The sequence below is a fragment of the Cheilinus undulatus genome, linkage group 22 (genome assembly GCF_018320785.1).
Source record: "Cheilinus undulatus linkage group 22, ASM1832078v1, whole genome shotgun sequence".
Taxonomy (NCBI): Eukaryota; Metazoa; Chordata; class Actinopteri; order Labriformes; family Labridae; genus Cheilinus; species Cheilinus undulatus.
The window spans coordinates 18,411,372-18,434,517 of record NC_054886.1 but is presented as its reverse complement, the minus strand read 5'-3'; the positions used below and the strand labels follow the sequence as shown (position 1 = coordinate 18,434,517).

Genomic DNA, 23,146 nt, shown 5'->3' with positions numbered 1-23,146 from the left:
GAGATGAGCAATGGGATCTGGGCCATTTGAAAAGGGACAGCTCTGACTGCACAGTTGACGCCCAAAAGCACTGGAGCAAAATACAGAGGCACAATCAATCATGGCACTGTTAGTGGGGAAGTTGTGTTCTATCAAACTCATTTGTATTTCTGCGTCCTTCTTGTTGCTCTGTATACATTTGTTTTATTAAATACAGCATGTTTCATCACTGCATGTGGATGGAAGAATAATATCACGATCACTGTGGAAAATATCCTCACAATACATGGTATATTCTTTATGTCAGCAACTGCCAAAGTGCACACCCAGCACAGAGTAAATAATGCACAAGAGCATCAGCTTGATTATTTACCGCTTGTAAAGAAAGAAACTTCCTCTGAATACTGAAGGTCTTTGAGAGCATTAATAGTGCCTGTTTGCACAATGTCAATCAAGTCATGCTTGCAACAAAACTGTTCACACAAATACATGAGGAGTGGATGGTACAGATTACACATTACAAGCATCCATGGTCTGTTTAAACAATATTTGAAGATAAGGTTGCTTTTCCTCATTGGCATCAAACAACTGATCATGCTGCAAAGCTTCTTCTTAAAAATTGGTCATACTTTAATAACTGAAGGAGAGATTAGCTTGTTGGCTTCATATTCATGTTTGGACAAGACATTTTCTGTGCTGCTTTTAAAGATAAAACAATCTAAGGCATGTTACCCTTGAAAGAAAGATGATGTCTAATAAATCATGGTGGACATACAGTTTAAGACAATACAGGAAATTAAAGAGCGAAATTAATTAGATCACAGTTAAGAAAATGTCTTTGTTGTGCACACTTGCAGTTCTGCATACTGTATGTAAATACAGACAAAAGAAGGAAGGTTGAAGAGAAAGAGACCACACAGTTAAAGCTGCTTGCGGGAAAAAGCAGAGCTAATCCGCGGTTATCAACACTTTTAAGCCTGCAGACTTCAGAGCCATTTGCAAACACCCCCCCAATTCTACTTCGCCTTCCATTTTCCCTGGCACACGAAGATGCTTGTGTTTCCACCTGAATCCGTGACAGACCGCCTGCCAGTGGCAGCACAGTAATGGTTTCCAGGGAGACAGCAAAGGCAACGCTTCTAGATGTACAGGGATACAATACGTTACGCCCCATTTCTGCTCCCAGGCACAAGCCACTGAGTCCTCTATCCAGAGAGCTCCTACACAAACCTGTGGTTAGTCCATTATCTCGGACAGCGAGAACTGGGGAGAAGGTTTCCACCCACTAATGAGTGAGTTTATTTGTCAACTGCCAATAAACAACTAAAAAGGCTATTATTGTTATCTACATTAATATCAAATGGGCCCTTTTCATTTTAAATAACTTTTAAATCCTGCTGTAATTCAGGATGTTTTTCCACAAGTTTCAACACAGCCCAAAAGCTGCAGAAGTTAAAGTCTTTTATCAGGCAAGCAAAGCAGCAAACATCGATGCCCTGCATTCAGCCAGATTTAACCTCCTGGGACCTGAGCTTTCATTTGTTATGCATTTTCAAAATCTCCAACTTATTTGGGATTAGTAGGACCTGATATGTATAATAACTAAACATTGTATCTCAACAGGAAGTAGTTTAAAAAACTGATGTCCTCATATGAGGAGGGTGGGTCTATTTCACATAAGACACCATGACAGCTGTACCAATTAGGTGTAAAAACAGGGTTGGAAATATCCTGAAAGAAAATGACTGCATATTGATTAAGGCTGTCAAAAGTTGAAAGAATTCAATGTCAGAATTTCTGTTGCTAATTGCACTGTTTTTACTGCATCTTAAAATTTCAATATTTTGCATTTTAGCTGTTTTTCATGTGTCATTTTTTATTTTTCTACTGTCTGAAACTAGGGGTAACTGGACTTCCTGTTTACAGACCTGCTTTGATTGGTAGATTGAAGATTTTAACCATGGAAAAAGGAACTTATTATGGATTGAAAATGTAATAAGAGGGCATTAAAAAGGTTCACATGAATTCTAATTTGTCCGCTGAGCTGTCTGTAAGGTTTTTTTTTAAGTAAAATTAGATACTAAGGAGCAGTGGGGGACTTATTTCACATCACTGTGGATGCAGGTAGACGCTGACATACCTTAAATATAGTGGTTTAAAGGGACAATAAAGCATTCCATTAATCGCAACAAAAATAAGTGCACTAAATGTGGGCTTTAGTTAATCACAATTAACTCAAATATTCTTGACAGCTCTAATATTGATAAACACTCAAGGGTCACATCTCTACATTTATTTTTCAATTAAATCTGTCTTTGTACCTTCAGTTTCCTAATATTTTTGTCTTCCAAATTTGTCACTACAGAACCTCAAAGTTCATTTTATAGAAATAATCTTAATTCCTTTATTTTTAATCCGCACGCAGAGTATATTTTTCTAATAATTATAAAGGTAATTCCAAATTTTATTACATGTATTCAAAGTATTTTGGGGGGCATTTCTGTATTTGTAATTTTATTTCTCTTGTAAAAGACACATTTATTTGAACTGGTTTCAAAGTTAAGGATTCATTCTTTTTAATCAACATTTCGGTAAACAATATGTATCATAAATACTGGTTCAACCGTGACAGCAGTGTTGAAGTAAAAAAAAAAAAAAAAAAAAACGATATAAAATAAATTTGTTTGTAAAAAGTATTTCAGAAAAATGCAACAGAAAGGCTTGCATGAATTTTGATTGTATTTTCCTCTTGAAATGACATATTCTTGTTTTTGTGAGACAAGTGATGAATATTTCTAAATATGCAGGATTAAACCAATTTCACACTTTTTGTTGTTTTAGCACCACAGATTGCACTACCTTGGTAAAACAGCCCACATAGCTACAACTTCATTCAAATACACCAACAAGGCTGTGCCACAACATAAATAGTTAAAAAAAAAATATTTCATATCTCCTGATTGTCCAGTTTGTCTGCAGGAACATGTCTTGAACATGGCTGTGAAACATGAAACAGCCAAACATGAAGAATCTCCTGAATGAGATCCCTCAGAGTTTTCTCCTTCTGTTGCATTCATTCAACCTTCCTACTCTTGATTCTGCTCTGGAAATGTAACCCATACAAATAAAAATCAATGCAGACTCATTTGTACCACATATAAGCATGCATACTCACTCTTACTTGTAAACAGCTGATTTCTTTCCAAGTCTGCCCAAGCCTTCCTTATCTTTACACCAAAAAAGTCCCAGTGTCCTCATACCAGTGCTTCCTGTTTAGTGATGTTGTAGCTTGTTAGTGTTAAAAAAAAAACTTGTCAAATTTACAGATATATCAAACTACAAACCTTACCAAGCATAAATAAACAAGTTACAATCATAAACTTGAGAGGTCTTTGTACCTTGAACAGTTCTGAGTTGAGAGTGTCTGTAGAGCATTTTCATTAAAATTGCTTTTGACCACAAGATGGCAAAGTGTCCATGAATGAGAGGAACAGTGCTAAAGTGAGAGATGGTGCAGGGGACCCAAAGTGTAATGTCCTCATATGAGGATGCTGCAACGTTAGTCTTTTAAGAAAAGTTAGGCCTGCTGCTAACCGTATATCTCAAATACATCTCAACTTTTTGATGCAAACAATCAAATGTAAACAAAACATTAACATGGGCTGCACTGCGGCAGAGCAGCTAGCACTGTTGTCTCACAGCAACAAGGTTCCTGGTTCACATCCAGGTCAGGACGTTTTCATGCTGAGTTCACATGCATGTTCTCCCTGTACATGCATGGGTTCTCTCCAGGTTCTCCAGCTTCCTCCCACCACAAAGACATGCTTGTTAGGTTCATTGGTGACTTGAAATTGGCCTTAGGTGCGAGTGTGAGCGTGTTTGTTGGTTTGTCTCTACACGTCAGCCCTACAATTGACTGGCGATCAGTCCAGCTGGGAGACCCCACCACAAATGGGATAACTGTTTCAGAAAAATGAAAAAATGAACGGACGGATGGAAAACATCAACATGACTACATTTTTTCACTTTCATTGAAAGCAGATGTAGCTTTTGCACATACTATCCATTGACTTAAAAAAGATAAAATAACAAGAAAGGTGGACAAATCTGTGGTCAATGTCAGCGACACTGGAGGTGAGAGTTTAAATCAGTGGTTCCCAACAGCGGGGTCTGAACATCCCAGAGGGGGGTGCCAAAGATCTCATGGGGGGCATGGAGCCCTGTTTGCTCTGATGTTGTCAAAATTAAGATATTTTATTAGGCTTATTGGGGCCAGACTAAATAGTTGAAAGAATAAAGAGGATCAGTTGATTAAAAACAATTACATATTAACATTTTTTAGGAAAAACTCGACACTTGAAATTTCAAAGTTAAGTATTTACAAGAAACCAACCCAGGAATTTAACTTTAAAAGTCATAATTCTGAAATAAAAAATGTTTGGTTTTTAAAGCATAAAGTTACAACATTGTAAAGGAAAACTGCCTTTTCTGGTCAGATTTTCTTTCATGGAATCTGCTATTTTCGACTAAAATCTCAAGAAATCTAAGTTTTGGTTCATGTATGTTCATGTTTATGGCCTTTAAAGTAAAAAAAAATCCACTTTTTATCTTGTATGTATCTGACTTTTTAAAACTTGAAAATTTGGAAGTGTTTTTTTAAAATACATTCTTGTTTATTATTTATAGTGGCCCTCATATGCCGTCCTAATAATTGATAGCTTATATCTTTTAAGTAAATAGGCCTATTATGATGAGATTTGTCAATGAAAACAAGCAAAATTGATGTTTATTTTTTTCCAGCTGGGTCCAGCAGGGGCTAAGCTTTCTTAGGAACAAAAGGATAGGAACCACTGGTTTAAATAGTACATTGATTTCACTAGAAGAAGATATTTACAGACATCAAACCAAACCAATTTATATCAACCAACAATAACCTCAAAAGTCAGACAGGGCTTTTAGTGAGAACAACTAATCAAAGCTAAACATATCCCACCTGAAACCCTATGGACTTGAGCACAGACAAACATGAAACACTGCTTACCTAAGGCATAACAGTGCACTTCATTTTGGTGTGAATATTCACGATTTACTGTTCACTGTGTGCGTTCAGCCATCAAGAGAAAAGAAAGGATATGAACAGTTTTCCAATCAGTTTTTAAAAGACGCTCTGCTGGGGTCGAAGCACCAACATGCAATCAGCACAGCCTCAGTGAGAAGCAGGAAGATTAGGGAAGGAACAAAAAAACTGTTTTCTCAGCTAAAGGAAGGATTAGAATTTCTAAAATTGCAATTAGAAACACTCAAAAGTCAGAGGCAGAAAAAGTTAATAGCAAGCATTTATGGTGAAAGACATATTTCAGATTTGGTCTCCTGCTTCATATATTTGTCTGTTATTCTAACCCTGGCTCTCAGCATAGCCTACTTCTTGTTGATTTCCTGCAGTTTAGAAGCATATAGCAAGTGGAGAGAAAGAAACAACAATGCAGGAGAAGGCAAAAAAGCAGCATCATGTTGTCATAGAATGGCTGAATTAAACATGCGGGGAAAGGGCCAATATCAGAACAATGTAACACATGAGAAGTACAGGCAGGGAAGAGACAGATGGGAAGGAATCAGGCAAGCGAAGCATACAACAAAAATTTCCATATGATGCTGCAAAGCATGTGGCACCAAAGCCTTGACCTCCGTCAGTGCACCCTTTCAACCAGACATGAGACGGGCTTTATCTGGCCAGTCTCAACATGTGCCAAAAAAATTCTGCCTGTTTCTTTCCCACAAGACAGCCCTTCCCTCTCACTCTTGTGCAACCATTTCTTTGCACTGTGCAATCATCACAGTGATTTTGTTTCATGCAGGCGAGTGGAAGAAGCTCATAAATGGAAGTGGTGGAAACTGGCAAGAAGGCTTTGCCAAACAGCCTGAGGCTGGACAGAACCAAAAATACAATGCTTTAATGCCCCCTAGTGATCCACTGAGGTAATGCCATGTGAGGTGTTGACCAGTTTGCAGTAATTAGTTGGGGTGTTTTTGATAAAGAGAGGCATTCTGGGTGGGGATTTGCTTAAAAGAAACACAAGGACAATATATGAATGTTTCCATGAGCCTAAAAACTATGTTTCATGTTTAGCTCTCAAGTTTTGAATCAAAATATTTCCATGTAATAAAAACATTCTTCAGCAAGTACACAGTGTAGCGTTGCCTGTAAGAAAAACTTGCAAAGGGGATGCTGGGTACCAATTGTCACCTATGCCCCCTGCTGCTTCATCCCTCTGTCCTCTATTAAAGCACTCTCTCAAGTCTGAACATTTAGAAAATCCCTGGAACAGACTACACCCTCCCGCTGTACATCATCTTCAGCTGCTCATATATTTAGAATTCCTCCGACCTCACAGGATCCTATTTTTCAAATCTTCCAGAGCAATCAGATTTCACACTTCCTTCTGCCCCAAGTAAGAGGGGCCCTACCCATAATCCTGTTCCTACTGCTTGTCAGGATGACAACAAGAACAGAAACCCCTAGGCTGTCTGTGTCTGTGTGTGTCTATGTGTGAGTTTGGGTTGTCCAAAAAAGTACGCAACAGGGCGGGGGGGGGGGTCCTGAAGAAGAGATATAGACATGACAGGGAAACTAAAGAAAATCTGTCTGAAATGGAAAGGAATAAAACTGTTTCCTGGATTTAAACTGAGCTTAAACTACAAAAGATCAACAAGTAATAAAGAACTTTAAGTTCTATATGAACTTCCATAGAAAGCAACTCAAAACCAATCCTCTACAAACTTAAACAGCTGACATGAAAATTAATCTGTCAGAACTGTAGCCACTGTCAATCTGCTTGCTTTAATGTGACACAGTGAACCCCTTTCCTTCACAGCCACAGATGTGTCAGCAATAAAAATTATAAACTTGCAGCTTAAAGCTGAAAATTCTTTACTTTAAAAATGCTGTTCCCCCTACAGTAAAACTGTATACTATTCCAGCCTCTTACACTGACTTACCATTAAAACATGGAGCAACAAAAGAGCAAGGACTGATAACAGATAACAGAAGAATTTAGCAGTAGCTAATACCTTAGTGCAGTGGTTTTAAACTTTTTTCGCCCAAGGCACACCAAAGGTCAAGCCAAAATCTCAAGGCACACCATATCCATATCCATACAAAATAGACTAATACAACAGTCAGGTGGCACATAAGGGGGGATAAAGGGGAGAGGTTTCTGGGGCCCAGCCAACTGGGGGTGGCAGAAGTGGGCAAAAGGTGGCTGAAGGGTGGCAAAAATTGGTTAAAAGTGATTAAAAAAAACACATGGGCAAAAGTGGCCAAGTGACCAAGTCACAAATGGCTAACGGTTGGCATTAGGTGGGAAAAATGGGTTAAAAGTGGCAAAAATGGGTTGAAAGTGTCAAAAAGGTGGCAAAATAGGTTACAAGTGGCAGAAAAGTGGCATAAAGGGTTAAAGTTGCTAAAAGGTGGTAAAAAGGGATTAAAAGTGATTTTTAAAAATTGGCAAAAATGTCCAAATAATGGTAAAAGTAGGAAAAAGGGTAGCAAAAATGGGTTAAATGTTGTAAAAAGTTGCAAAAAAAGTTGCAAAAATTGGTCAAAAAGTATTTTAAAAAGTTGCAAAATTAAAATAAAGCAGCAAAAATAGTTTAAATTTTCAGCATTGTTGTGTGAATTTGGGAAATGTATTTGTAATTTTGGGGGGAATTTGTTAGGATGTTTGGGGGAATCTCCCATCATTTGAATGACAACTTGGGGAATATATTTGTACATTTCTGGGGATTTGCTTTGAGATTTTAGGGGGGGTTTTTTTTGTTTTTTTTTTTCTGAAATTTAAATGGAATTTTTATCTAAATTTAGGCTGTATGATAAAGTTCAAATATCTGAAGAAATTTTGCAGTACTTTTATGGTATACTTGGGACATTTGTGTTATATTATGGATATTATTTTTGGTTGAAATCAATGCCTATTCAAAGATGAGGCTGAGCTTTTAAACGTATCAGGTCCTAATAATCCCAAATCAGTGTTAGAAACTAAAAAGACATACCAAACAAAAGCTCAGGTCTCAGAAGGTTAACATAGATACTTCAGATACTGTCAGTATCATAACCTTTCTTGCCCACTTGGATGAATATGGTGAAAAGATGATTTGGTAATGTTGCCAGTGTTCACTTTTACTAGTGCCTTCAGAAAACTAAAAACTGTTGTAGACCTTTTCCAAAGCACTCATTGACTTGTCAACAGAAAAACCACAGGTGAAACAAATTAATGAGGTTCGGTTCAATTTAGTGTACCAGTGAGATGTGACCATAATGTTGTATGAATAACACAGAGGACAAGGAACTACCTCACCTAAACAGTCAACGTCCTAATTAACGTTATTTAAAACACCTGTGCTGCTTATTCCTGTCATGGCGCTACAAACAAGGATCGTTTGGAGTTGCATGATAGTAGATTAAAAACTCACGAATTAGGTTACACGACTTGCTCCTAAAAACCAAAACTCACCTGAAAACAAGGCTGAATTTTCATGTGCTCAGTCACACAAACGTCAGGGAAAACAGATACTTTCTATGAAATTCATGCAAGTTTTCAGTTCTATGGCGGCCGAACAACGAAGCACTTCCATCAACGTATTCTTGAAAGTTACTACAGTGACGTTTGATGTAACAAAAAAGACAATGAGTTTTACTAGTTGTGAATTTATTATCTACAATTTTTCTTTAATACTGTTGTCCTAAATACTGCCAAAACAGATTTGTCGCACTTAAGGTCTAGAGACGTTCAAAAACGGTTCTAACTGGCTGCATTTTAGCTAACCGTCAGCCGAGTTTTGCTAGTCATAGGTTAGCATACAAGTACCTAGCAAATTGTTCCGAGTTTTAATTCACAAATTATCGCATTTAGGGCACCAAACCAGGGCAGGCAACACAGAGCCTAAAACTCAAGATGGACTTACCAGCGGAGAAACTTGTAATGTTGACAACCCCAAAGACGTTGGTCGATGCTATGGGTCGATGTATCTTCAGGTAGCTCCCTTTCCTGGTTAAAACAAGTCACAAATCCGGAGACACTCTTGGTATTATGTTTATTTCCGTTAGAAGAAAAAAAAAGAGTTCAAGTTATCTTCAAGTTTTTTTTTTTATTTATTTATTTTTTTTTTTTACAGAAAAAAAGGGGAAACAATTGAAGAGCGAGCCATTTTTCCTATATTATTCTATCACGAAAAAACAGAAAAATGGGTCCAAATTTTTATTTTAATTTATTTTATGGTTGTTTCAGATGTTTTTGTTTTGTTTTCTATTCTTATTTTAATACAAGTCTTTGAAGAAAATGGCATCATGTGACCCAATGGGAAAGGTGAATATTTCAAAATTAAAGCCTACATAGCCATGCATTGTGCTCTATGGTTTAATGATATGCCTATTTGACTTATACAGTGTATTATAAATCATCTAAATGGCAAATCTACCAGTCAAATCTTCTTTACTATTACACGAAAAAATAATTGATTTTAAGAAATAAACCTGTACTGCTGCATGAATTTTTCAGTTCATGATTGTATTGTTTGGTGGAAAGGTTTATTTAGAATTGTATGTACAATCAAAAAAAAAAAAAAAAAATCAAATAATAATAAAATAGACCATTAATTTAACAGTGCATTCACATAACAAAGGCAAAAAGGGAAAAAAAAAACGTTTTTCTGGACTGAAAGAAAAACAAAATTTTGCAGATAAATCAAGAAACAAGATTTCAGCCCTTTTGTTTGATTATCTTCTTTTTTTTTAATCAAGAAAACAAATAAACCACTCCATGTTCTGATTAAGTGGTGCTAGAGTGTAATGTCTTCATAAAAATATTATAAGAAATACATTACACACTTTGACCTGTATTGTGTCATTTTTGGGGGGTTGTTTAGAGGGAGTTGGCTCATTTTTGTGTTTTTCAACAGTTGATTTATGATGTTGGGTCAGTCCTTAAATATCAGCATGTAGATGGTGCGATCAGTCTTCTGAGATGCATCACACTGTCGCAAGTGGCGTGGCTGACAATGAATGTAAACCTATGACCGAGGGAGGTCTGTCCACAACTGTCCAAATGCTCTTAACTCACTGAGATAGGAATCAAATTTGAAGCTGTTTTTTTTTTTGTCCCATGCAGACTGTGTATATTTTTTAAGCAGAAGAAATGTAGGATGAGGTGCTGAATGACCTTTCTTCTGTGAGAGCAAACATTTCTAGCAGAAAGAGTAAACAATCAAATTGTAACAGATACTGTTGAACAGAAACTGTTTCAAAGTTGCAAAGATGCAGTTTTCTGAAATGTCCACTAGGTGTCACTAAGTTCCTGGAGTGAAGAGAGTGGGAGTCAATCTGATGGGAAAAAAACAGCTGGTTTACTTATTTTATTGTTTAAGACAAATTATAAAGAAACTGACAACTCGGACGTGAAAATGTACCTCAGCCTTGGGATTCAATTTAAACAAAGAAAAGAAAATATGATCCGTCGAGTCTCACTATTAGCTTAACCTGTATAACACTGAGAATTGAAGAGAGACTTTACTGTATCTTATGAGAGTTTTTTTTTTCTACACTCCAGACAAAATACAGAGCAAAGCTGGACATTTAAAATGCTTATTTCTATTAGTCATCACACTCTGAAGTGTCTTGTATGCTACTTTTTTTTTCAGAAAATGTTAGATATAAGCTCTAAAAATGTAGGGATTTTTCAGCAAAGACCGTGACTTACACTGTGTTTAGTGCATGTTGATATGGAGCTCTGCAAAAGTTCAAACAGGGACACTGTTTCTACTCGTTCATTAGTCACCACTTGTCCATATCGCTCCTTTCTATTATTCCTTCTCTCTTCCTGCTCTGGTGATCAGCTGATTGTAGGCGTACTAAGTACTAAACTAATCAGATAAGCCAATCATGACGCATCTGTCATATTTGAAATCTGTCATTCTTTTTCCTGCAGTCGTTTCAGCGTGGGTGCTGCAACCCTCCTCCACCCCAGCCACCTCCATTCAGTTCGTCAGCATCTAGTCCAGATTCTATAGGGGAGTGTCCTACTTCTGCAGTTTTCCTCACACCCCTTCAAGTACATGAAGTCATCACGATGGAGTCTAATCCCCAAAGACATTGCATATTTCTCTTTTGAATTCAGTCTAATGCATAATTTGTGTATTTTTTCTTACTTCATAACCATGAAATACCAAACATTTCAAACTATTTTTGTTGTATATAATGGACAAGCCTTGCTTCAAAGTAATTAGCCATTTCTTAGGTATTAATGTATTGTCCTCATACGTTTATTCAAATGCATCCCATTAGGCTAATATAATTATCAGTACAGCTTGTGCTGTATTGCTTCCCCCTAATTACCGAAATATTTTCATTAAATTAAATAACATCCTGCATTAACAGCATTAGTGCATAAATAAACACCATGGTAACTCGCTGAAAGAAACGTGGACTGTGTGAGCAGCCTCTCATACACAAGAGCGATGCTGTAAGAAGAAGAAAAAATGAATAAAGATAGAAAGTCTGCAAATAAGGAGTAAGGGGAGAGGAGAAAGTGCAAGTGAGGGCAGGGGAAATTTGAGCAAAAAGGAAAAGGCTGAGGTGAGTTGACAGGGTGAGAAATCAAATGAGGATGAAGGATGTGAGTGAGCTTGAGGGACAGTTTGTGAGTGAGAGAGAGGGGTAGAAATAGAGAGAAAGAGAGTGCAAAGGGAGGAGAAATGAGAAAACAGAAGTCTGACTCTGACAGTGGAGCACTGAGCTCAGCTGATGGCCCCTAATGAAGTACGGCAGCTGCAGAGGAGGAGCGCACGCTGACAGGCCGAGTCCCACTCTGACGGATGGTGGAGCACACACAGACTACGCACACAGAAGAAGGCAGCCAAGTTTTAAGGATACCACAATGATAGGCATGCCATGCAATGTGGAGAGGTGTGCCGAATGGCAGAATATTGCTGGATTATTGAAAACATTGTAATGTATGCATTACCAAAATTATTCCTCACGTAGCAGAAGAGCAATTTAGCCTTTTTAACCAGTATAAATCTAATCAATTTCCCAATAATCATGTCATTTTAAGGATTTGTTTTTAGTATTCAAGTCATTCTCACCCATGGAAAATATGGGGGAAACATGCTAAATGAGATTATGTTAAAAATATCTCCTTTTGCCTATGTAACTTTGAGCACCTTTTTTACAGATGGTGTTAAATGAAGGATAAACAATTCATCAGCGACATCTCAAGAGAAAAGATTTGCTCTTATTTTTCTAACAACAGTAAAAGTTAGTAAAAGGAGTGATGAAAAATGGAGTTAATAATGTTAATAATCAATGTAATGACCTTAAGGTTAAACTGTTATGAATGCATATGAATTTATGTCTTTTATGATTTGAAGCAAAGTCCTCTACTTCCCTCTGGAGGATAAAAAAGGAATCATCATTTATTTAATGTTCTGAATCATCCAGATAACACATGGATTAGGAGACATTTAAGGGATCATTAACAAGGTGCTGAAAGTCGTGTGCATTGTGATAGAACTCCAATGATATAAAATTCATGACTTTAAAAGAGAAGAATTACTATGATTGGCTTTAAAAATGCAATTTGGAAGGAATTAATAAATGTGTCGCCATGGTCTCAACCTTTGGTAACTTCTTAATCCAGAAATTAATCTTTCTTCTGCATTTTTTCACTGCCCATGGTTGTATTAAGAGTATGTTTAATCCACTGAGTTTATTGTTTAAAATGAGTTAATTTGATGTCAAAGTGAAAACAGATTTCTACAGACAAATGATAGGTCAGTTTTTGCCTCTAGTTGACTGATAGTCAAATGTCTTTTCTTTCATTTATTTACATTCTCTTTGGCAGCTAATCCACATAATGAAACTACTTTTCTTCTAGACTAAGAATAACAATATTTGTCTATGATAGTACCTGATTCATCCATTTCCTCACTTTTTAAGTGCATTATGGTGCTGTTATTACCATTTTACACATGACCATGTCCAGTAAAGCAGGCTTGTTGTTTGAAGTTAAAGCGAAACCACATCAGCTTGTTACAAAAACCTTAATCCATTTATGTACACTGCACCCATGGATTTGTATTAAACAACTACAGTAAATGATTTTGTCTCTCTCTCATCTTCCTCTTGACATTTCCTCCTAGATTCTCTATGGGGTTCAGGTACAGTAATACCATCGTCAGCAAATCAGTTTCTGGTAGTTCTGGGTACACTGTGGGCTGGTACCAAGTCCTGCTGGAAAAGGAAATCAGTATCATGAAACGTCTCAGCAGATGGGGGCATGAAGTGCTCTGAAATCTCCTGGTAGATGACTGACAGTGTTGACACAGTGGACCCAACAGCAGTAGATGACATGGCTCTCCATGACTGTGGAAACTGAAAACACTGGGCTTCAAGCAACTTCCACTCTGATCTTCCTCCAGACTCTGGGACCTTGATTTCCAAATGAAATGCAAAATTTAGTCTCATCTGAAAACAGATCTTTGGACCACTGAGCAAAGGTCTAGTTCATTTTCTCCTTAGCCCAGGTGAGACACTGATAATGTTTGGGCTTCAGGATTGGCTTGAGCGTGTGACACTTGTAGACTACTTCCTGGACCCATCTGTGTGTGGTGGCTCTTGATCCACTGATTCCAGCCTCAGTCCACGAAAGGAACAACAAAAAATGCAATTAAATGCGCTCATTGTGGGCCTTAATTAGTCTGGATTAACATATTAATGCCAACAGCATTAATTAAAAGTATTATGCGTATTAAGTTGATCTTTATAGCAAGATAAGCAATGAGTCATCATTTATTTACAGAAAACAGACACTGAACACCCTCATACAGCTGGATTTGAATGGACCATGCTCCATAAGCGGGTGTTTTGTAGATTGTTGGTTCAATGAGGCTCTTCTGAATGGATGGTCAAATATTCAAGTATTTAAGATAATCCCTAGTGTTTCATAGTATCATTTACCTCAGAGGCTCAAATAATTTAGGACTTACAGAAAACAACCAAGAGGTGGCACACGACTACTCAAATAGCTTATCCAGTGCTTGGAACTTGAGCATGCCTTACTAATACAAGGCAGCAGATGGCAGCAGAGGACCATATTACAGTGATCTGTACCTTTGTTCAAGAGAAAATGTCTTATCTAGTGTTAGACTTTGTGCTTTTTAACAAAACACAGCTTCGTACACAGAGATGGTTAAATAAAATTGTTTATTTAACAATTGTTAATCAATAAAAATAAAATTAAATGTTACAAAAAATTCTTTAAAATCAAATAATTGTACAAATTGCTCCAATTTAATCTTGGGACATAGAAAAATACAAAAGGCACTGTGCATTAGAGTCTTCTGCTAATAGAAAACATTATGAACCATAAAATAGTCCACTACTTAAAGTCACATGTTAATATTATTAATAACCCCCAAGCCTTTTCTGACTCTAGATGACAAAAGTACAACTGATTTTTTTTGTTTGGTTTTAAGAAACAGGACAGAAAAGTTAGCATGATGGTTGTAAGGAGTGCTAAAGATTTATCAACCAGAAATACAGTGAAGGGACATTTAACACAGTAAATATTGAAGCATGATGGGATGTGAAGAGAGAGGGATGTGCCTGGAGTGATACTTTTCCACCAACAAAGTATTTAACATTCTATTTACCCATAACCTTTTAGCCCCTGGACACCCACAGTGAGGGTGAGACACTATTTGAAGTTTCACAAAAGGAGAACCAAATACAGCAGAGCTTGTAGGTCAACAGAAACCTATGTGGGCGTCCTGGAGTGTCAAATTCACAAAGATCCTTAGGATCCATTTTAAGATGTGTCCAAATAATGCTGAATCACTTTCAGAAATCTTACCCATAATGTGTTTCAGAAATTTTAAAAGGTAGGTATACTGTCAAAAACAGAGAAGTGGGGCAGAATCCTTGTAACGCTGAAATGAGAGTGGTTAAATAGAAGAAGAAAGAGAAGTATGTGTTGTATAATCTCTTTTGTGGTAAAGTGGCTTTTTGTGACACATTCTCGACAAACTTAACCCTTTGCTTTTAAGCTACAGCGAAATATTTAGGCATGTTTCTGTCTCAGTACCTTTATTTTTGGTGCTCTCTACTGTGCAAATTCACATATCATTCAAAGCTTTTACCAAAAACAGCATTATAGTTACAATAAGGACACCTGCCATTCTTTTTAACAATCTCTTTGGCATCCAGTTTTAGGCCCAAATTTACATCTGAGTTAGGATGGAGTCAAATTGTATAGCAGTCATAGTGCAGAACAATTCCTTTAAGCATCCAGTGGCTGGAGCATATCGATGCCTTACGTACAATCAGAGGAAACCATGCTCGTCTAGTCCCTTTGGAGTAACTGGGTTCCACTTTGCAGTAGTTTTAGTAGTAGAGTAGCCTGCAACCAAAAGAAAAACGATGCATTAATGCAATTAAAAAATGCCTTAAAAGTCATGTAAAAAGAGGGAATATCAGTGATGGGAGAGTAAAATCTTTGTCAAGCAACTGGACTAGACTGAGGTTCATGGAGAGGAGTTCTGTCTCTGAACTCTGGTTTTTCCACCACAAAGTTCTTGTGGAGCAAGGTTGTGAAGTGCTCCTTAAACAGATGTATTTCTAGGCTTTTTGGAGGCTCTGTTTGATAATTTGCCTGAAAACTTGCAGCTAGATAGCTGGCTGCTGACTCCCTCTCCCTGGATACCCTCTCAGGTGACCCAGCTGTGAATAACCACCCAGATCATCAGTATCTGGCTGGTCAACAGAGGCTATCATTTCTGGCCCTAGTCTCTTTTGGAGGAGACGTCTTCAAGAACCTCAATCAAGTCCAGCTGCCCCGTTGAAAAAGATTTGGATAAGCATGATCTTGATGAGTGAGCAACTACACAATGACGGCATAGGTTACCTGATTCTGATCTAGTTTTCAAAGGCTCTGGTGGCTGAACATCAGGGAAAGGAAGCCCCCTCCCTTCCACATCACTCTCCCCTGATGACGTATGGTCCTCTGCTTTCATATATAAAGCCGGCCTCTTGTGGTATTTGGCCCGATAAGTGTCCGTCATACAGTTATCCACAGAGAAATAAGTGGTTGGGAGAACCCTCTCTGTGAGACCAGGGGAGGCCGTACCATCATCACGTCCCGGATTGGGACTCGGTAACCTCTCGTCGCTTTCGCTAGCCGACAGGTCGTTCCTGTCCTGATCTGACGACCCGGACTTAGAGCTGGCGTCTGATGAAAGCCTTTGCTCTGCAGGTGTCTCGATCCACCGACGCAGGGTGGTGTGCGAGAGCGGGGACAGGCCGTTTCTGGGTTCATGGTGGGGGCTCAGCCGTGCTGGCACCTCGGGCGGTTGTGTGTGGATGCCAGATGGGTCGGCGTGACTGCTGCCAAAGGTCTTGGGAGGTAAAGGTGGGGGGTAGTTGTGCGAGTAAGGGTCATTCCAGGCAGCGTTGCTGGTCTCTTCTTGTTCAGAGAAAGGTCCGACGAGGTCATCTGAGCTGTTCCATTCTGAACTGCTGGTCTTTGCTAAATAGGGGGGCACGGGGCTTACTGGGCTGCCATCCACATTTTCTTCCCGCTCACTGTCCAGGCCGTTGTTTCTTTCAAGGATCCCAGGAGTGTATCGGAAGGCTCCCCTTCTGTTACAAAGAAAAAAAATTAACATTATACTCTGGTTCTCGCCCAATAAGCTGACATCTGAAACAGTAGGATTTTTTAGTCTTCAGCAGTCTTCATGATATCATACTTTTATAGACGCTTCATATATACATGCCCTCCTTAGCAATAACAAAACATTTTTGTTTACTTTCTTCCCCATAATTTTCAGCCAGGGAAAGGCATGTTCATTCATGTAATTCACAGAGCTTTACTATTACAAACAGAACATTAGAAAAATTTAGAGCATTTAAAGTTGAAATGTGGCAGAAATGTGACAAAATCCTGGTAAAATATAATAAATAGGTGTCATGAAGCATTACAGATACTGACCTTAGTACTGTTCGCACAGGATTAGTATTACCTTGGGACCTCTGGTCATTTGTGATAACTGCAGGTGTTTAATCTAGTGTGAATTGACCATAGCACTATTCGCATGGGTTTAGAATAACCTGTGGACCTCTGATAATTTGCTCCAATAATTTGACATCAGTGTTTGGTCTGGTACATTTGCACAGGATAAGGGAAGCCTGTAATGTACTCAAATTTGTAGACATTTCTGAAGGAAAGATGAGGGTGCTGCATGACTGCAGCAATGAAAATGCAGTGTCACGCACATTGTGTTCTGCAGGTGACGTTTTCGTCACGGATCCTATATGTACAGTTAACCAGAGTTTCTGATAGACAACATGTGCTTAAGTGTTTTTCCCTCTCTATGTATATATTTCAATTATTCTAGATCTGTAGCAAGCTGTCTATATCTCTTACCCTCACATTATAAATCAAGGTCAGTCACCTGTGCCTATCTGCAGCTGATCAGATAGAGGAAGAGAGAAAGTCGAACATTCCTCCTGTTAATGTATGAGAAAGTGTCTCCTGATACTTTTAACAGTTTTTTTCACCAGTTTATGCTGCTGTTGTTATTCTGCACTCTATACATTTGGGATCGTTACAAAAACTCTCCTTGTGTAGATCAGCTGTTGCATCCTACCACTGAATGCTGAGCGACACATTAAAAATCATACATTGTGTTATGCATGAAATGTATGGCTAAATAATACTGATAAAAAATAAGACACTTTCAAAGAGAAACTGTAGGAAGCAGAGCAAAAACTCATTTGGACAGCAGAGTTTGAATAAATAAGTCAAATACAGCTATTTTTACTCATAAACTGAAATCAAATTAAAGAGAAGCACCATTAATAACCCATTTGTCTAAACTTTGATAACATTGTCCCATGAAGCCTCTTAATTTTTTTGATATGAAAAAGGCGCAGGAAAAGCTGCACGGACCGTAAAAAACATTACTACCACCCTAAATTACAGAGATGCCGATTCGCATGGGATTAGAATTACCTGTGGAACTCTGTGTGCTGAAATATGGTAGATAACTTGCCCTTGATCCGCAAATTACAGACATGATCGATTCATACAGGATTAAAACCAGACATCCCGTGCGATAATTACAAATTATCAGAGGTCCACAGGCAATACTAATCCTGTGCAAATTGGGTAATTGTCTTTTTTTCAGCCAATATCAAAACAGATTGGTCAGATGGATCAAGGATCTTGATGTGATTTAGCTAAAATGTAGCCTTTCCTTTCGACAGAGGCTACAGTGTGCCTGCCTGTCTTTCAGATTTGCTCCTAATACTAAAAAAGACAAAGCTTTAATATAACCAAAAAAGATGTCGCACAGCTGTTACATATAAAGGAATGGCCCAAAGACAAACTTTTGTCATTGGAAAGACTTCATTTCAGTCGAAAAAAGCTGCTGTTCGTCTTTAACACAAAAACATAAACACACAACTCCGATCCTGGCATCCCTCCACTGCTTCCCGTTCATTTGAGATTCATCCTAAAATTTTTTTTGTTTTTTAAATCTTTAAATGGATCAGCATCCCAGTACATTTCTGACCTCTTAAATGTTTACACTCCCTCGTGGTCCTTGAGGTCTGCCGATCAGCTTCACCTCATCGTCCCAAAAACCCGATTAAAAACCCAAGGTGATCGAGCCTTCTCTGCAGTGGCTCCCAAAATGTGGAACGAATTGCCACTTAATATTAAAACATACCCCACCCTACCAACTTTAAAATAGAGTCTTAAAACTCATTTTTATTCTTTGGTTACTAATTCAGCATGAGAGTTGTGTGAGCTCTGTCCTTTTATGTTTTTATGTGTTTTTGACTGCTTTTTTTTGTTTTGTTTTGTTTTTTTTTTTATGTTTTTATGTGTTTTTATTTCATTTTAAAGGTTTTTATGGTGTTCTTGCCAGCTTTTATTTCTTTCCTCTTAATGTTTTTACTTCTTCAGTGTTAGTGATTTTTTTGGGATTTTACTGTGCAGCACTTTGGTAAACTTCAATGTTTTTAAAATGTGCTATATAAATAAAGTTTATTGGATTGGATTGGAAAAAAGGCACTTAAAAATGGGCACTTAAAATTTCTATGTATTTTTTTATGCGTCTATTTTTGCATTTAGCCTCAAGTGGACACTGGAGAAATTTCAGCCTCTCATGCTTGTGCACTCGTTTTATTTGCCAGCAGTCGAAGTTTCTGTTGGCTAACCTGACAATTTAAAAAAAGCACTGGTGAAGAAGAAACTGCACATTTTTATTTTACCTGTGAACAGGATGACCAGTGAGGATATGTGTATCTGGCAGATCTGGAGACGTTTGTCCTTGTTCACCTAAACACCAACAACAATGACAACAAAAAAAAGGCTCAGTCCACTATATTTGTCATCACTCGCAGATGGTCAAAAAATAGAGCTAGCTAACATCTGCCATGGATCTCTATTTAAACACAGCTACAATTTTTTTTGTCTCCCCAGCAAAGACAAGTTATCTAACCGGGGTCACTATGAGGCCCTTTGCCTGGTGCAGGGAGAGGAAGTATCAAAGCAGCTAGTCTGGCAGAGAGCCCTCGGGCCCCCCATGTACCAAGTTGACTGTCTGATCCTGCCAAAGAACATGGCCCCTCTGAGGGAATTTAGGTTCATATCCAGGCTCAGTAAGCACTGAACTAACAGCACGAATGAAACAAAGAGGAACCCTAGATGAAGTGCTGCAAATTCAGAAGTTAGAGAATGTGAAACGTCACTAAAGTAATGATATTTCAACATATTAATGCTGAAAGCCAATGAGATGATTAATGCTGCTATTATTTATTGATCAAAGCTGATTTCAGCCAAACAAACAGGTTTAGAAACCAATCCCTGGGTGGAGACGGTGTTGAGTTTAGCCAAGTTAGCATGGTGGGTGTGATTTACAAGGCCCAAGACAGACAACAGCTGACTAACAGGACAAGGAAGAGAGTGAGTGGTTGAGGACCATCTGTGATGTGTCAGCATACCCCCTTTTTTCCCCCGTGTGCTCTCTCAAAGCATTAGTGGCTAAATCCTTTGTGCTGGCATGCAATTACGCCAGGGTCAGACTCCAGACTCCAGATCCCCTCCCGCTACACTATTGCATTTTTAAGCCGCTAAGTCCATGCGGCAATTCACAATTTGATGACGCTGATCTGCAATGTTGGCAAGAAAATGTAACAATATCTGTATCAGAAAAAAAAAATGCAGTTTATGAAGCATTCCCAGCATAAATCTTGAAGTCTTCATGCTCAGGTGCAGTTTTTCTGAGAAAGACTTCAAGAAGAAAACAGCAAACCATAACTAAATCAAACATTTTTTTTTAGATTAATTGAATCAAAAACAAAATATACAGGTTTATTTTGAGGCAGATGTCCACATCTTTTTTTGGGTATCACTGCTGCAGCTCCAGACGCCAGCAAAAACAGATGTACTCAAGGTGTCCTGCTGTTTACACGGCCTACTGCACTTGCCTGGGAATCTGTCCATGTACTGTGATTGCTTGGATTAGACTGCGCTTCAACGTCGGATCTAAACTGCACAAAGTAGCGTGTAATGAAATTCCCCTTTCTACTGGAGAGAGTAAGGACAAGTTGATGCATGGGAAAAAGGAAATTAAAGTATGTGCACATGGGAATAATCAGTTGTTAATCGGTCACAGGCGTGTCTCTAATGCCATCAAAAGTTCAAAAAAGACACCTAGTGGTGTTCTGTTGTTTTCCACTAAAAACTAATTCAGGACGGTTAACTGAGAGAAGCAAACACATGATCTGACATAATATCAATTATTCTGACTGCCAGAGACTGAAGCTCCCGAAGGAAACAGAAAATATGCCTCCACACACACCATGAAAGTCAACCCTAACTAGGTTTGGAGAAACTGTTCATGCAAAAATTCCTGACAGCCCCCCTTTGAAGTTTTGTTGACGTGACAGAAAAACAAAAAAATAAAAAAAGAGAGAAAAGGAACTCAACACATTTCATTTCAGAAGCTGTCAAGTTGAGATGTGTAGTTCTCTGCTGTCTGGGGTACTTAAAATTCTTCAACATCAATCAGACTCACATGCATACTCGTTGTTCAGCTTTTCATTAAGACCTGAACTATGTGGGGAGGAAATCTGAACCCCGGAAGACAGTCAAGACTCTACTTTTTATGCATCAGAGGCCAGAACTCCAAAACTTATCGCAAACTTCTAGAGAATGGCTTTGTTTCTGTGCTCAAGCCATGGTATTAATGCTACTGTTAGCATATCAGTTGCCTGCTTGTGAAGTGGCAACAGTTAGAGGGTTACACTCGCTGGCATTACAGCTAACTCATAGGGAAGCATTTACTCATAATGTATATGTATTTAGTGTCATAACTTCTTCAATGAGGGTCATTTTAAAATGCCAGGAAGTAGTTTTTACCAAAAATGATCTCCCAAAGGTCCTGTTTTGCAAAAAATACACAATCAACCGGTTTTTACAGTAGACGTTGCGCTGTGTAGGGGGTTTCAGTCAGTAAGAAAAGGTGCCCGCCATTGAGAGCGCTATGGTTGGAAATTTCCACTTTAAGTTCAAAATTTCTTGGAAATTCTCCTTTGCAAAAGCCACCCAAATTCCTGAAATGTCAAAGAAACAGCCAAAAACTTCAGTGGAATTCTTCAACACCTTTTAACCCTTTAAAGCCTATTGTATCAAATTTGATACATACTTTTATGATACCTCTATCTAATCAATATGATCAATGAATTACTTAAAATCCTTTTGAGTACAATCTGATATATGATAAAAATGCCCTCAAGTGGATAATCAGTCTAAAAAAAAAACCTAATGTATCAAATGTGATACAGAAAAATATATATGTTCAAGTTTATGTAAGGTTTTCTTTTATTGTTATAGTTGAAGGTTAAATAAACATTTCGCTTACAAAAAATGAGAATTTTCTTGCTATTTTTTGTGGGGGGGGGTTTCAGCCTTTAAGGGGTTAAAGTAGTGCTTCTCAGCTGACATTTTAAAAGAGATACAGTGGATTTCCTCAAAAATTCCTCTAAAGGTCCAAACAAATTTCCTATGTAAATGGCCCCAAAACTCACCAAAAACAGACAAACATATCCCCTTAATTTCCGTGAAAATACATAAAATTTCCAAGCAAATTTCCTAAAATATCCAAACAAATTCACTAGATTTTCAGGAAAATGCAGGACAACTTTAAAGCAAATCCCCCCTCTAAATTTCATATCAAATTTCCAACAATTAGAAAAACATTTTTCAAAATTTCCATGAAAATGCAGAAAAATTCAGAAATAAATTCCCTTAAATGCCCAATGAAATTCTTCAAAATACTCAAACCTATGCCTAAAAATTCCATCAAATATTTGAAAATTCCCAAACTCCCAAAAATATACGAATTCCCTAAAATTTTAGGGAATTTGTTTACATAAATTCCCAATTTTCCCTAAACATCCAAACAAATTTCCCATGTAGATGGCCAAAACATTTAAAAGCAACTTTCCTTCCAAGACTTACAATTAAACTCTCCAAAAACCACACATACTGCAAAAATTCCATGAAAATTCCCAACCAAATTCCCCCAAATATCCAAACATATTCAGAAGATTTGTGAAAATGCCAGAAAAATTCAGATCAAATTCTCCCAACGTTTTGAAGAAATTTTCCCTACATTTTAAAGTAAATTTTCCCTTATTCCTTATTAAATGAAAAAAATACAAATACCAATTTTTTTCCAAATTTCCAAGAAAACGTCTGAAAAATTACAAATAAATTCCCCTAAATGTCCAATGAAACTCTCCAAAATATGCAAACCTATGCCCAAAAATGCCATCAAAATATTTGAAAATTCCCAACAAAATTCCTTAACATACCTAAAATACTCCCAACATTTAAAGTAAATTATTTAAAGTTCAATTAACCTCTATAGGGTCAACTTAATCATTTTAATAGCAGAAGTTATCACTATGTTTAGGGAAGACAAAATGTAATGCCCTCATAGGTACATGCTTGGTCTTTGGGGGTTAAAGTTAGTACTTTAAGTACAGCCAATCAAATGATGATGAGTAGTTATTGAATAAATTTTTAGGAAAAAACAGCCTGCATTC

At 37.7% G+C, this 23,146-nt stretch overlaps 1 protein-coding gene and 1 long non-coding RNA gene across 2 annotated transcripts in view; both read right to left on the bottom strand.

The window, feature by feature from the left end:
* Positions 1-9,047, bottom strand: part of LOC121504523 — a 228,488-nt gene extending 219,441 nt beyond the window's left edge. Inside the window, exon 1 of the long non-coding RNA XR_005991473.1 lies at positions 8,941-9,047. This is a non-coding gene — a long non-coding RNA (uncharacterized LOC121504523). The remainder of the gene's footprint in view (positions 1-8,940) is intronic.
* A 5,233-nt stretch (positions 9,048-14,280) lies between these two features.
* LOC121504468 (inactive ubiquitin carboxyl-terminal hydrolase 53-like) overlaps positions 14,281-23,146 on the bottom strand; it is a 52,682-nt gene continuing 43,816 nt past the window's right edge. Inside the window, exons 15-17 of the mRNA XM_041779265.1 lie at positions 19,304-19,370; positions 15,933-16,666; positions 14,281-15,428 (exon numbers count right to left, since the gene is read on the bottom strand). Of these exons, the coding sequence (XP_041635199.1) occupies positions 15,352-15,428; positions 15,933-16,666; positions 19,304-19,370 (878 nt within the window). The 3' untranslated portion in view covers positions 14,281-15,351. The remainder of the gene's footprint in view (positions 15,429-15,932; positions 16,667-19,303; positions 19,371-23,146) is intronic.